This window comes from Mustela erminea, chromosome 14 (genome assembly GCF_009829155.1).
Source record: "Mustela erminea isolate mMusErm1 chromosome 14, mMusErm1.Pri, whole genome shotgun sequence".
Classification (NCBI taxonomy): Eukaryota; Metazoa; Chordata; class Mammalia; order Carnivora; family Mustelidae; genus Mustela; species Mustela erminea.
This window is the reverse complement of record NC_045627.1, coordinates 52,764,809-52,780,396: the sequence shown is the minus strand read 5'-3', so window position 1 is coordinate 52,780,396 and position 15,588 is coordinate 52,764,809. Positions and strand designations below refer to the sequence as shown.

The window sequence follows — 15,588 nt, the reverse complement described above, 5'->3', positions numbered from 1 at the left end:
ATGTGGGGAAAATCAGTTTTGTAACTTAAATCTCATCCTGCCTTCTGTTCATAGCTGATAAAGAGAAAACCCAGTTTGTATACTTTTGCCATTTTTTGTTCCTATTGAATAGTTTTTATAGTACTTGTAATTGAATTCAGAAGATCTACTTTAGGGATCTAGTAATAATAGCACTTTTATGCATTTGACTTTGCCACCTGTGTGATCTAGAGCTCGGGTTTGGCATTGTGAAGTACATTTTAATTTATTATTTATATACTTATTTTTTAAAAAAGATTTTGGGTTTTTTTGTTGTTTTTTGTTTTTTTTTTTTGTTTTTTTTTGGTCAGAGGGAGTGCGAGTGCACACAAGCAGGGGGAGCAGCAGGTAGAGGGAGATGCAGGCTCCTCGCTGAGCATGGAGCCTGATGTGGGACTTGATCCTAGGACTCTGAGATCGTGACCTAGGACCTTAACCGACTGAGCCACCCAAGTGTCCCAGTACATCTTAGTTTAATTTTATTGATTGCATTTTACACTGTGCCAGGCATTATGGCATTCCATACAAATGATGAAGACCTAAGAATGGGAAATTTGGCACAAGAGAAAGTTGGTTAATAATTGGAAAGACAGCTAAATATGCCTTGCATGTAACTTTTAAGTGCAAAGTGAAGCAACTTTTGGTAATGAGGTGACACTAGCTCTCCACATATGAGCCAGCAGTTCAGTTGTGTTGCACAGGTATTGTTCAGGGTCTCGACAGTGTGCACTAAATGCCTGTGCTTAAAACAGGTCAGTTTTACAGTGTGAAAAAGAAGTTAGCAAAATAGTTACAGCTGGCCTTTTGAGGGTTAAAAAAAAATTCCACAAAGATTTCTGTCAAATTTAGTTATGGAGGCCCTTCCTTTTTAGAGGTCATTATGGGGAAACAGATTGAGATAGCGAAATAACAGGGAAGTTACAAAGTTTCCTGAATCTTTCAGTTTCTTAGAGGATCTCTAGTTCCTCAGTATGTATCTTTCCCTGATTCTCAAAAGAAAGCCTATTAGGTTTCTTCTTCCCATCATTTTATTTAAGGATGGGGGTCATACCACTTTTGTCCCTTCCCAGCTTTTAGCTAGCTATGTGGTCCTGAACCCTAGGCTTGCAGGTACAGTCTAGGCCAGAAGTCACTTGCTTTCAGATGAAGAGTCAGCCTTTTGGAGGACTCTACACTGGGTAGGCTGCCATTCAGCCAAAAGCTGGCTTCTTTGAGAAGGTCTCTGCCTTCAGAACTGACAGGAGGTTCTTTCACGTGTTCCCTCAGATGTCTCCTGGTAATCCTCCTCTACTCCCTTTGGGTGATTCTGAACAAATCTAAGTCTTTTCAAGCGGTCACCAAGTATTTGAGTGTCGTAATCAAGTCCTCCCAGACACTTATCTAGGCTAAACAGCTTCCCTTCCTGGAGAAATTTTTCATGGTTTGAAGGTCCCTTTGCCTGTTCTAAACTGTGTTAATCAGAAAGAAATTTTAAATTTAGTTTAATAAACATGGAACAGCTTAGTCCTGTGACAACCACTATACTGTTGGTAAATGCAAATGGTGTGTTTTCTCTCGGACCCAGCACAGTGCTAACTCATATAGAGGTTACTTTCAATTAAAAATCTTCATCCTTTTAAAAAACATTTTATTCTCTTCCACTTTGTCCTCCCCCATTCAAGTTTTAGAAATTTATATTTAGTTTTATCAAATTTAACAGCTGTGTAGAGATTGTTGTGGAATCTTTTTATCAAAGTCACTTGTTAACTGCAACTGTAATATCTGCTTTCTGTTTTGTTTTTTTTTTAAATCCATGTAATTAGGGAAAACAGGGGAGTTTGGGGGAAAACATACCTCTAAAAACTTTATAGACTGGCTTCATTCAGTCTTCTATCCTTTTGAGTTGTTTGTAAAAAATAATCTTTGGATTCCATTTAGTTGTACCTGTTTATCTCATATTCACTTGTCCCCAGAGATAGGATATCACCTTGACACAGGACATACTGTTGAGCATCCAGATAGAGTGTGGCTGCAGGACTACATTGAGTGGCTGGTTTAGTAGAATTGTCCGAGAAGGAGATAACTTTGATATCATCAGGCTTAGTGAACACCTGCTGGGTTACATTGATTACTGCTTTTCTCTAAGTGTTTAGAAACTATCTCTGATTCTAGATCTATCTACGATAGACACCACACTTCTTCCAGTGGTTTTTGTCAAACTTTTGCTTCATTGTTTTTCCAACCATCTTCTGTCTCAGTCTCTTATCATTTTATCATTGCTTGTGTGCTGTTCTTTCCACTTCTGTTTCTTATCTCTTGTAAACCTAAGATGATTAGAAAACTCTGTAATTTCCCATACCAGTGCCTGTAAGCACCTCCCTTATATCAGAATCCTTTGAAATTACTTTGTTAGATTTACATTCTTGAGAGCATCCTACCTATGAAACCATTCCTAAAGCCTTTCTAAATTAAAAAAAAAAGTCCCACCTTAAAGAAAATAATTTAAAATTTACATTTTCCTAATCAATTTAGGTAAGTGCCAGATCCAAACAATGTTCTTAATTCTCCTTACCAAGTTAGTAGTTTTTAGTTGCTTTTCAAAGTAATTACGGATCCTTCTAGACCTTTCAGAACAAGAACATGTGCTCCCTATGTGTGCTATAAATAGAAACTTGCACTATAGTGTTCTTTTAACTTCTTGGAGGCCATTTGCCATATCAGTTCAGGAAAATTAGTGCTTTTTTTTTTTTTTTTTTTTTTAGGAATAATCTGTTCACATTTAAAATGTCACTAAAGTACATGCATAGAATTGTAGGGTAGGAATGCCGTAGTGGTGGGCAGGGAAGAAGAGGCAGTATTTCTTAAGGGTATACTATGTGTCAGGTCTGTGTTGGAGGTAATCTAAGTAAGTTAGTAATTGGGAGCTGGTTGGAATGATCATTTGGGGGATGATTGAAAGGTGGTTTTTGGTTGTAATTACAGTACAATTTAGATTGTTCTTTTTTTTTTTTTTTTTTTTTTCTTTCAAAGGAACAGTGAGCAGAATGAGTACCTCACAGGACCAGAGTGGCTGCTCCAGTACTAGAGAGCCCCTTTTGAGGTGTTGTGATGCACGGAGGGACTTGGAGCTTGCTATTGGTGGAGTTCTCCGGGCTGAACAACAAATTAAAGATAACCTGCAAGAGGTGTGACATGTGCTTTTTTCTTCGCTTGTCTGGACTCTCAGCACAGGGCTAGTTAGAGTATGGCTAAGGGCTTGGCTTCTGTGCCAACCAAAAAGTTTCACCTGATGCCTTGCATGGTATGCCTGAAATGTTGGTACCTTTGATTCCCAAGTGAAATTAAGCAGATGGTAGAAGAGTCTGAAAAACCTTGTACTACCTTAAAGAGTTCAGTTCAGCATGCATTTTTAAATTGTTCCTCTCTGTGGTCCCTGTGCCACGTACTGCCCTCAGTAAAAAATAACAAAATGAATGAGTACCATACTTCCCAGCTGTGTGTCCTTGATGCATGAAGGGTGGTACTTCATCATGTCCCCTGCCATCTTTTAACTTAGTGGTGGCATGGTTTTGGTGGTGGCATGGTTCTGTAAATAACTTTATCTGTTAGATCAAGCCAGAATGAAATCTCTTTGTTCCATTGACCTAATATTATTCTATTGGTGAGTGGGAAGACCATGTATTACATGACTTTGAAATACAACTTTATTATACAGAAAAAAATTGTTTTAAAATAGTTTCTTATGTGAATTCTCATGGATAATTTATAGCTGTTCTGATTTCTGTCCTTCGGATTTTTATATTTGTTCTTTTTTGAATTGCTGTTTATGCTTCCAGAAACACTTAGTTTATAGGTTTACTTAAACTGTCTGTCCTTGTGGTCTTCTGTCTGTTCACAGGTAGTCGCACATATCTTTACTGAATTGGCCTCTGTAAATAGATGGCTCATTCATAGAATGAGAAAAGGGATAAGGGCTAGCTATTAAAACTCCTGTCTTACTCCACTGGCAAATTTGTAAGACTTTAGGTTTTCAACTTGTATGGAAAACTGAGGGGGATCAGCATTACATGATCTGTCCTTTTATTTTCTCTTGATTGCTTTAGGTCATCCAAATAAACCTGCTAATCTTTGGAGAGAGGGGGTATTGAAGGAGGATTTTAGAGCTTATGAATGCTTTTATGGCTGGAATTCTTAAACTGGGTCCATGGTTTCGCTTTGGGGACCATAAATTCCAGAATTAACGGGCAAAATTTTGAGTATATAATATGTATTTTCTGGGGAGATGCTCCATAGATATGATTGGATGACGAAAAGGATTTGGGATCCCCCCCATAAGCTTAAGCAACTCACCATTCTGTGGGAAACACCATTCTTTGGGCTTTTTAACAGCAGTGAGGCTAATAGGTACATGTTTCCTAGGTCAAAGCCCAGATTCACAGCTGCATAAGCCGTCACCTGGAATGCCTTCGAAGCCGTGAGGTGTGGCTGTATGAGCAGGTAGATCTCCTCTATCAGCTTAAAGAGGAGACACTTCAGCAGCAGACCCAACAGCTCTACTGGGTAAGGAGGCTGTAAGGCAGTTATCAGTTTGAGTATGGTTTCTGGTTTCCAAAGAATGTCTTTCCTATAATGTAGCATTAATAAAGATCAGGTATAAGTTTAATTTCAAGTGCTGTTTGTTAACTTGGATATATTTGGTGCTTTTAGTATCACTGGCTACATGGTTCCATTTTTCTTACAGTTACTGGGCCAGTTCAATTGTCTTATTCATCAGCTAGAGTGCACCCAAAACAAAGATCTAGCCAATCAAGTTTCTGTGTGCCTGGAGAGGTAAAAATATTTTTTACTTGTTTTGACTTTTGGCTCTTTGATTTGATGTATGTATGTTATTTTTAAAAAGATTTTATTTATTTACTTGAGAGCGATATCAAGAGAGAGCAGGAGTGGGGGGCAGTTGGAGCGGGTGGGGAGAGGGAGGAAACAGGCTCTCCGCTGAGCAGGGAGCCTGATATGGGGTTTGATTCTAAAAGCCCGAATTATAACCTGAGCCTGAGGCAGATGGTTGACCAACGGAAGCACCCAGCTGCCCCAACCTCGATGTATTTAAAAAACAAGTCAATTTTGTGTCTTATTGTATGTCTTGGATTTAACCTGACTTCTCTTTTCCTGTGATAAGATCATCTGACTTTATATACTTAATATTATACCTGATGGTACATAGTGAAGTCATCTGCCTTTGATGAGTTTCTTAGAAAAGTAAAGTACAGTCATTTCAAATCATTCACACTTTGGCTTTTGTTTTAGATTAAAATCATTATTCCTTAAAAAATAGATTTTGTTTATTTTTTCTCCAGACTGGGCAATTTGACCCTCAAACCCGAAGATTCGACTGTCCTGCTGTTTGAAGCAGACACAACTGCTCTGCGTCAGGCCATCACCACGTTTGGATCCCTCAAGACCATTGTGAGTAGTGTTGATCTCTGATAATTCATAGAGCACTTCTCAGATCTGTGGACTCACAGATGGTCTTGAAAATTTTTGCTATGAATAGTGGCTTTCTTGAGCATTTGCTATGTTTCAGAAGTTTCATGTTCTGATTAAGTTGATAGAGCATTAGGCTGGTAGTTCTTGGAATGTGGAACTGACTCACTTAAAATCTCAAGAATTCATCTTGTATCCTTTTACATAACTTTTGACATTTTTCTTATAAAATCTATGACTTGAATGGTCTTTAAAATAAAAAACCAAACGGTCTCATTTGGGTCTTGTAAAAGCGGTAATACTACCAGTTCTGGTGAAGAATTCTCTTGTATAGTGAGTTATATAGTAGAGAATTCTCAGATTTCATAACTACTTGTGTAGGGCATTGAATTTAGTGTAAAGAATATTCTAGTGAAATGATAATGCTTTGCTTATTACTTTTGAAATTGAGGAATTACAGTTTCACCTTTTTGGGATGAAAGCATAACGTTAATAAATGTGATTAATTTCCTTTCATTTTATAGCAAATTCCTGAGCACCTGATTGCTCACGCTAATTCATCGAATATTGGGCCTTTCCTGGAGAAAAGAGGTTATATCCCATTGCCAGAACAGGTAAAATGTCATTTTTGTTTCTGGTAACTAAGTTATTACTTGGCTTATATGTCTTTTGGCTTTTGAGTAAATCACTTTTATTTATTTACTTTTTGGTACCATTTATTTGCAAAATGGCACCAGTGGAAATGAGTTAATTTATGCAATTAAACACTCCCTTTGAGACTGAATGTCAGATAGAAATTTAGAGATTTTATAGGTGTTATGAGAAAAAGGCAATTGTTGTCAATTAGTTCATAAGACATATTATCATTAGCTCTCTGATTGGGGTAGTTCTCTCTTAGGGAACCTTCTCTTTATAATTCTTAAGGCAATGTGAATAGGAATGCTAGATATTTTGAATTGAGAGCAACCCTGGAGATGAGCTATACTTCTTGTTTTATAATTGTTAAGATGGAGGGTTAGGGAAGTCATGTGATATGTGCGGGGTCGGTGGGAAGCCAAAATTAGAAAGTGTGGATCTCCTGCTTTTCTGGTGAAACTTCCATGGCATTTGGCATTGCCTTGTTAAGCAGCAGAGTATTATGTGATTAGCAGAAGTCAGCATCCAGCACCACGGCTGTCTCTCTCAGTGACTGGCTCGTTGGAAGCAAACCTGCCAGTGGTCGTCAGGCTCCTTACATCCCCAGCACCAACCTCCAGGACTGGCTCACCCAAAAGCAGACCTTGGAGAACAGTCAGGTGTGTTGCTGCCTTTATTGTTTCTGAGGTAGATGCAGTAGTAGTAGATGGTTTTAGTTTTTCACTTATGGTTTATGTCTTTGTTTGGTTTTTAGTTCTAAGCTGAAAATATTTTTACAACTCTTTATTACAACAGTGATACCTCTTCACTACAGATAGAAAGCTTAGAAAACGGAACCATAAGGAAATACAAACTCATAATCCCAAAATTCAGAGCTAATTACTGTAACACTTGTTTATATACTTCCATTTTTCTATGTGTACATATACTTCAGAAACATGATTCTGTAAATCCTGTTTTGACTGGATTTTTTCCACTAATAGAGCACAAATATGTTTCTCTTTAATTTCTTCCATAAAATCCTTAATAGCATATAATATTTTATTGATTGGCTCTAACTTAAACTCTAGTTTTCTAGGTATAAACAGAGTTCCCCTAAACAGCCAGGAGTTCGTTTGTGCACATTCTTGATTAGTAAAATCCTAGAAATTGCATTTCTAGATTATAATTCTGCATACCCTTCAAGACTTGGATACATATTGCCAGTTTGACTTTCCAGGAAGTTGGTACCAATTTATATTCAGAAGAACACGCAGCAGAATATTGAGGGTGCTTCCTTCCCTGAAACTTCTTGAATAGTGACAGTCATATTTATAAGTTCCTTTTTTCTCCAAATTTGATACAAAAGTAACAATTTTACTTGTTTTGAAGTTTCTTTGCTTATGGAGGTTGAATATTTTTCATGTTTATTAGCCTTCCTGGATGAGTTGCCTAATCATATCCTTTGTTCATTTTTGTCTTCTTTATTCATAAAGTTTTTTTTTTTTTTTTTAAAGATTTTATTTATTTATTTGACAGAGAGAGAAATCACAAGTAGGCGGAGAGTCAGGCAGAGAGAGAGAGAGAAGCAGGCTCCTGCTGAGCAAAGAGCCCGATGCGGGGCTCGATCCCAGGACACTGAGATCATGACCTGAGCCGAAGGCAGCGGCTTAATCCACTGAGCCACCCAGGCGCCCCCATAAAGATTTTTTAAAAAAATATTTTATTTATTTGACAGAGAGGGAGAGATCACAAGTAGGCAGAGAGAGAGGGGAAGCAGGCTCCCTGCTGAGCAGAGAACCTGATGTGGGACTCCATCCCAGAACCCTGAGATCATGACCTGAGCCGAAGGCAGAGGCTTAACCCACTGAGCCATCCAGGCGCCCTATTCATAAAGATTTATTACGTAGAACTGCCAGACTCTTTTCTATCAAATATGCTACAAGTACTCTTTCCTACTTTATCTTTACTATTTTTTTTACTTTTTTTAAAACTGCAGAAAATTATTTTTTTTTTGTTATTCACATATATAAATATTGCAGTAGAGAAATCCTGTGTCTCTTGGCCTTATCTATGTAAATTTAGAAACACTGGGCAGTGTAATAAATGTGCAGATAGAACTCTTATCATTGAATTCCAAAGCAGCCATAATGTTCTTTTGAACTAATACTGTGTACTTCTTGTGTAGACTTCTGCCAGAGCCTGCAATTTCTTCAGTAATGTCTGGGGCAATGTAAAGGGCTTAGAAAACTGGCTCTACAAGAGTCAGCAACAAGAGGTTCCTGAAAAACCAACTTCCCAAAAGTGTAACAGCCATTCTACCACCAGTTCTTACTCTGTTGAAATTGAAAAGGTTGGAGACCTGGACCTTCTTGATCAAGATGAGATGGACCTTTCTGATTGGCTGGTGACTCCTCAGGAATCCCTGGAGAAGCCTGGGAATGGCAGCTGTGAAACCAGTGAGAAGTTGAAGCTCCTGTTGCACGTGTTCCAGGAGCCCTACAGTGTGAATGATTGGCTTGTCAAGCCCGATTCCTGTACCAATTGTCGGGGCAACCAGCCCAAGGGTGTAGAGATTGAAAACCTAGGCAATCTGAAGTGCCTGAATGACCATTCTGAGGCCAAGAAACCCTTGTCTACTCCGAGCCTGATTATGGAGGATTGGCTTGTTCAGAACCATCAGGACCCATATAAAGTAGAGGAGGTATGCAAGGCCAACGAGCCCTGTACAAGCTTTGCCGAATGTGTGTGTGATGAGAACTGTGAGAAGGAAGCTCTGTGTAAATGGCTTCTGAAGAAAGAAGGAAAAGACAAAAATGGTATGCCTGTGGAACCAAATCCTGAGCCTGAGAAGTGTACAGATTCCCTGAGTATGTGGCTCTGTCCTTCCAGAAAAGAGGCAGCACAACAAGCTAAGATGTCAAAGGCAGTGGCTCCTTCTAGAATTGCTGATTCCTTCCAAGTCATAAGGAACAGTCCTTTGTCAGAGTGGCTCATCACACCCTCATGCAAAGAAGGTTGTCCCAAAGAAGTGCCTAGTATTGAAGATAGAGCTGGCAAGCAAAAGCTTATGAACCCGGCGGCCACTTCGTGGTGTCCCTTAAACACAGCTGACTGGGTCTTGCCAGGAAAGAAAATGGGAAACCTCAGCCAGTTAACTTCAAGAGAAGACAAGTGGCTACTTCGAAAGAAGGCCAAGGTGAGCACACATCAAAATAACACCATTTGAACTATAGTTAGTAGATTTGTACTTTTTTTTTTTCTTTTAAAAAGGAAAATTTTACTTGACAGAGAGTGAGAACAGGAACACAAGCAGGGGAAGTGGGAGAGGGAAAGCAGGCTTCCCTTGGGGCAGAGAGCCTGTTGTGGTGCTCGATCCTAGGACCCTGGGATCACGACCTGAGCTGAAAGCAGATGCTTAACCATCTGAGCCACCCAGGGGCCCTGATTTATACTTTAGTCATGAATCTTGTAAAAGGGCCAGATCCTTAAATATGTTAAATGTTATTTGGCCTATTAATTTTGATGGAAGATTAGTGATTCACACTGAAATTTTGGTGTATTTTCCAGACCCCCAATTCCCATCCTGCAGGAAACAATAAAAGGAAAACAAAACAAAACCCAGACTGTTATTGGCTGTTTATGGAAAAGCCATAAACTGTTGTACCATTGCTCTTGCTTATTAGAATGGCCAACATTTACAACATTATTACAACATCGCAAAATATTCCTTACAGACACTACACTATTTGGAAGATGAGTTAGGTTGGGTCTCTTGCCTCCCAGCTGTCATGTAGCAACCCACCCTTATTGTCTTCTTGCAGGAAGTATTACTTAACTCACCCCTACAGGAGGAACATAACTTTCCCCAAGACCGTTACGGCCTCCCAGCAGTTTGTGACCTCTTTGCCTGTATGCAGCTTAAAGTTGACAAAGAAAAGTGGTTATATCGAACTCCTCTACAGGTGTGTACATTCCATTAGTGTTAAAAAAGCGAGATTTTAGCTGTTTGTAAATGTTTTGTCTTCACTGGGAATTATCAGGACCCATTGAACTATATTCCTGTTAATGGCATGTATGCTAGGCAAGTGAGAGTGGCTGGGGTGGGGGTGGGGGTCATAACAGTTTTTCAGGTATTTCAGTTGAACTTGCTTTATGAAATAACTTGGACATACTTGAAAGTGACCCTTCAAGATGATAAAACTGTTGGGAATTTTCAGAGCCTGTGTGGATTTTATCAGCCTATTTAGAAATAAATCAGCTCTAAGGAAGGTTGTGGGAGAGATGTGCTTTTATCCTATAGTGAAGTGACTCTAATCTTTGAACTTTTCTTTATAGATGTGAAAGAATGGAACACGAGTCAAGCAGCTTTTCTGCAAATTTACACATCCATGGGCCGAGTGACTGTGTGGCTTACCAAATCATTGTGTTTCTGGGTCTGACCAGTCAGCTTAGTTCCTTTCCTGTCTAATTTTTAGCTAGTGAAGAGAAATAAGTCATCAAATTATGAGTTACTGTGTAAAAGAAAAAGGCTGTTTGTTGATGCTAAGGTGATTCAGTTCCTTCTTACAGAAGTATTAACTCAGCCCTACACTAGAAATAGCATCTTGGTGGATAGGTCTTTTTCATAAGCCTCTACAGCTCCTTAGATTGGATTGTTACTAGAAGTACACTAAAAGACTGTAGTTTTTAAAATGAAATAGTTGTATAATCAAGGCGTGTTGATGTATTGGAAAGCTAGTAAGCTTCCCTAAACTTTTGATTGTCCTCCTTTAGATGCTTCCCTTGCTGTGGGTTTTCTTCCATTGGTGGTGGAAATGATTCTTCTGTTTAATATATAGTGTATTTCACACAAATAATCAACCTTGCCAATGTAGTGATTTTTTTTTTTCCTTACCAAAATGTGTGTTAACAATCTTGGCCATTTTGGACATTAATTACAAAACATTTTAACTTACATGTCTGATTCTACATTATTTTTCTCTTTTGAAAGATTCAGCTACTGCAAAATTGTCTTTTTCCCTTTTCTAAATATTATTATTAAAGTATCTAGTGAGCTCTAAAAGAGCTCCATTATTGCTTCAAGACTGTATTTAGGGTAGTCCTAGCCACTTTCAAAATATTCTGAACTACAGGTCAGAGAGCCCTAGTGCTGACTAATCAATCAAAGAACAAAAGGCAAGACATGTTGGAAATTTACTACTTGAACTATTTGCTATCCTAAGGGTTATTGGTGCATCCTGTGTAAGGGGAAGCTGAGCTTGACACCTGGTGCTTTTAACTAGGAATAAATTAAATGTCCTCTCACTGCAAGCATAGCAAATCTATACCTCTGAAAGTATTAGAGTGCAGTGACATTTTAGTGAACAGGCCGTTTTGAACACTTGTGCCTTGGGGGTGTTTACTGAAGCTTTATGAAAACTTGATGTCTTCTCAGTATCCTTAAAAGTCATGTCCATGCTTTAAAAGGTTTCTCTGTAGGAAATGCGATTTATAATGTTTTTAAATTCTCTAAGGTGAGATAGATAGCTGCTTTCCAGGCTTTTAAACTATTAAGCCACTCAGCTTGCCTCTGTGTTATTGTTAATACTTTCCAGGTTTGTGATATGGTTTAAAAACCCTTCTGGGGAAAACTTCATAGTCCCACAGTCCTTGCCATACAGCTTCATTAGACTTCTTGAACCACAGCTGAAAAGAACCTTCTATTTTTTTTTTGCCCCCCACCCATACCACTTAGAACTTTATTAATAAAGATGGCAGGTAAAAATTTAAGGAGCCTTTTCCATTATCTTAGGTTGCAGGAAACTTTGTAGTTTTTTGAGGTTTAAGGATGTATTTCTAATTTTACATTCATCACCATGCTAATGAATATGTAAAACATTCTTTTGCATTGATGCATTTTGTACCCACTCCATTAAAAGCATTAACAGCCATAGTTGTTGTGTGTATTTGTAAGACTGCCTTGTCACAAAATGTTCTACCACGTTAATCCTTGGGTAGGAGTACAGCTTAGAAACTTGAACATAAATTGTTTTTATATTCACTTATGTATCAATATATTTTATGAATCTTAAATTAGTAAAAGGTATATTACTAACTTCATTTTGAGTCTTTTCCTGCAGACTTCAGACCTGCTATTCTAATTTTTAACCTGCTTTTTATGAAATATATTAAACTCATTTTTAAAAAGAACTAGAGGCCTTTAGCTAAGGTTCAGAGCTTTCCTATCAAGACTCCTTAGTAGGTGCATGCCGAAGGCCCTACTTTTCCTCTTTCCCTTCATAATAATCACCAGTTGTTTAGTATTACATATATGTATAACCTGCAGTGCAGTTTTATTTAACTTTATTTCATAGGTGAGAAAACAAACTCAGAAATTAAGTACCTTGCCCTTACCTCCCTTAGCTTTCCCAAGACCACCTTAAACCCTTGTAGCTTGTCCCTTTCCTCTGATTATGTTTCTAATTACCCTCCATGAGATGATGACTCAATGAGTAGAGTTAAGCATGATGGTTGGACAGACTAACAATAATACTCTAAGGGCATAATGGTTAATCTCAAGTATCTTGAGGGAGTTTTGTGTCAACTCTGTTAAAGAAAAATTGTAACCTAGCTGTTAATGGTGCCAAGAAGCCCTTCATTTCAGCACAACCAAGAAAACATGTATTGGCCGAGTCAGACAAAAATGCTAAGAGTAACTTTCACTTTATACCCAGAAAAATGCTTTTAAATGGAGACTCACACTATGTTTACACTTTGGTTCTATTTTCACCTTTTATTGGGAATACAAGGCAACATTACAGTTTCAGATCATTAAATAAACAAATGTGGTGATACCGTATTAACAATCATGACCTGAATTCTGTGAGTAAGCAGTTTTCCAGTTCAGGGAGTAGGGGAGAACCACATACTCAGCCTCCAGAGGGTTCTGGCTTCAACTCTGGGTAGAAGGAATGCCAGTCCTGGTCAACCATCCATGATCTTCACCACAGCAAACTGGAATCTCCAATTTTTGAAACTAATTGTAGGAAGAAAGAGTAACTCCAGACTGACATAAAAATTGATCGGGATGACTACTAAAGTGTCCTCCACTCCTAAGGTGGCAAAATCTTCAGAGTGACTGTTGGAGTAAGGAGCCTTTCATGTGCTCCCAGTTATTATACAGTGCATAGAGGCTGGTAAGCGTTAGTCCTGCTAGACCACCTCGTGCTACCCCTCGAAGACCACCTGGAAAACAGAACAGGAGGAATAGCCTTGTATTATACAGTGTCCTGGCATCAAAGGATTAAGTAACGTTATCATGAAATTGAGACACACAATTCATGTTTATAAATATTCCACCTCAAACAATAAAAGTCCTAAAGTAATATAAGAAACCAAGATCTTTCAAGTGAGAAATTCCCTTAAATCACTTGGTTACTACATATACTGTATTCTCATTCACAACCTTTCCTATTTACTTTTAATTCATAATTATAGGTAAGATAATAAGCATTAGTAATTTGATTTTTCTCAATCTTACTTGTTCCTGTAACACTTCAGACAAGATCTTGTGCCTATTATTGAAGTCCCAAACAGATCAATAATCTCCTCCTAGTCCTACTGTTTAGAACCTCATAGGCATTGCCAGTTGATTTAAGGCTGTAATATAAACAAGGTGACACTCTCTTTGGGAAGAGTATTAACAAACTTTGGACTCTGGACAGGTCTTCTGTTAACTCTGAAGACTCAAGAAGTAGTGGTGATAAGATGGCTATATCAAGCTTTGAGTTAAGTAATGAGAAAGCACCACCTGCCGCTGCCACCCCCACTCCTACACTGACGCATCACAGTCTTCGACAGCTCATGAGCAATGAGGCACTTAGCATCATCACATTCACTGAAAAACACTGAAGGATTAGACTTAGAACTATTTTTGCATAACAATAGTTTTTCATGTGAAAAAAGATTAGCAATATGTATTTCACTTGAAATGAAATATAAAAACAATGCTTTAATCATTGCCTGAAAACCAACCCAAGTCTAACATGAGGGCTAGGGGGTACCCAAATAAGCTTTTAAGAAATAACCTGATGCTCTCTTACAGTTTTACAAACAAGTGGATAACATAAACTTAAGGTAGCCTATGCTATACTTATGGATTGTTCATTCCAAGTCATGTGTTAGGAAGGCAAAGGTTGAATGGAGCTGTGGTTCAGTGATTACCTTACCAGAGGTCCTTTGGCTATGAGCCAGTAAATTCTGTGAAATTCAGTGACACTGCCAAGTTACAACACTTCAGACTAACCGTTTCTGCAATGAATGTTCTGCCAGATGCCTTCAACTGATAGATTAAAAGGCCAACCCCTCCAGGAGCCTCTCCAGTCTGAAGATGTATGATAGCTGACCTATGTAGGTTTCCACCATGAAGTGCCCTAATTATCTCTCTTAAACACACTGAAACAAACTGCAGTCATCATCTAAAAACAGCTGTCAAATATGTGGGAGGGAATCAGAAACAAAAAATTCAATGGAAGATCTCTCCTTGAAGCTCACATCATCTCTTTGTATCATCTTGCTATATTTAGACTGGGTATGGCAGCTGAATTTGCGGTTGAAAAATGTACACTCAACGGGCTAACTTAAAACAACCTGCCCAATTTAGTAATGATCTACCTCATATCTTTGACTAGTAAGTCAATAAAAAGTTTTAGGGACTGAAGGTGAACTATAATTAGACCAATTACTAAAATGGAAAAAAACTCTTGAAGCACAGGAGAATAAATGCTACAACACTCTGTAATGAGGGTTCTTTGAACAAGGAGGTTACAAGCATACAGTCCCCCATTCTGAGTCAACACAAAAAAAAGGAAAGGTGGCCTCACTGCTGTTTATTAGCAGAAAAATGATGGAGGGCTAGTAAATGAAAGCACACTAGGTTTGCAGATGTTTTCCTGGGACCAAACACTCAACTTTAGACTAACTCCCCCAGGTCGATTACAGATCCACAGGGCTCTGAACACTACCCTCTGGTTTGGAAATAGCTGTAACCTGTTCCAATTGGTCCTTTGCTTTGAGTGTCGCAAACATGTAGTTCCTGCTCAGCCTTTTTAGAAGGATTTTCACATTAGTTTTAGGCTATCAAATAGCAAGCCTCCCTGAGAAGAGGCACTGGGGTAACATAATGAAACCGGGAACTGCAAGACTAAGATCTTTGGGACACCACTGGCATATTAACTGTCCCTTGAGAACAATTTATTCCCTAGAATGCTTTTTATTTTGACCAAAATGAAACAAACTCTATTTTGAAGGTTAGAAAACCCTTATTTCCAGCAAGCAGACACATAGGCAGCGTTTGATTTACCTTGATCAGCACAGCTGATCCTGATTCAAGGGCAGCCTCTTATCACAACCCATGTTTTAGTTTTTTTTTTTTTTTTTAAAGATTTTAATTGTTATTGGACAGAGAGAGATCACAAGGAGGCAGAGAGGCAGGCAGAGAGAGAGGAGGAAGCA

At 38.4% G+C, this 15,588-nt stretch overlaps 2 protein-coding genes across 6 annotated transcripts in view; one reads left to right on the top strand and one right to left on the bottom strand.

The window, feature by feature from the left end:
* The window catches only part of NCOA4 (nuclear receptor coactivator 4), a 61,450-nt gene extending 50,865 nt beyond the window's left edge, over window positions 1-10,585 (top strand). For 3 of the 5 annotated variants that reach the window (XM_032312680.1, XM_032312684.1, XM_032312682.1), the window contains 9 exons: window positions 3,028-3,182; window positions 4,417-4,557; window positions 4,739-4,827; window positions 5,352-5,460; window positions 6,003-6,092; window positions 6,627-6,773; window positions 8,282-9,292; window positions 9,918-10,058; window positions 10,432-10,585. In XM_032312680.1, coding sequence (XP_032168571.1) covers window positions 3,028-3,182; window positions 4,417-4,557; window positions 4,739-4,827; window positions 5,352-5,460; window positions 6,003-6,092; window positions 6,627-6,773; window positions 8,282-9,292; window positions 9,918-10,058; window positions 10,432-10,437 — 1,889 coding nt within the window. In that variant the 3' untranslated portion in view covers window positions 10,438-10,585. The remainder of the gene's footprint in view (window positions 1-3,027; window positions 3,183-4,416; window positions 4,558-4,738; window positions 4,828-5,351; window positions 5,461-6,002; window positions 6,093-6,626; window positions 6,774-8,281; window positions 9,293-9,917; window positions 10,059-10,431) is intronic. The other 2 variants (XM_032312683.1, XM_032312681.1) reach the window with 2 other exon arrangements.
* A 2,252-nt stretch (window positions 10,586-12,837) lies between these two features.
* Window positions 12,838-15,588, bottom strand: part of TIMM23B (translocase of inner mitochondrial membrane 23 homolog B) — a 31,550-nt gene continuing 28,799 nt past the window's right edge. Inside the window, exon 7 of the mRNA XM_032312686.1 lies at window positions 12,838-13,320. Coding sequence (XP_032168577.1) covers window positions 13,205-13,320 — 116 coding nt within the window. The 3' untranslated portion in view covers window positions 12,838-13,204. The remainder of the gene's footprint in view (window positions 13,321-15,588) is intronic.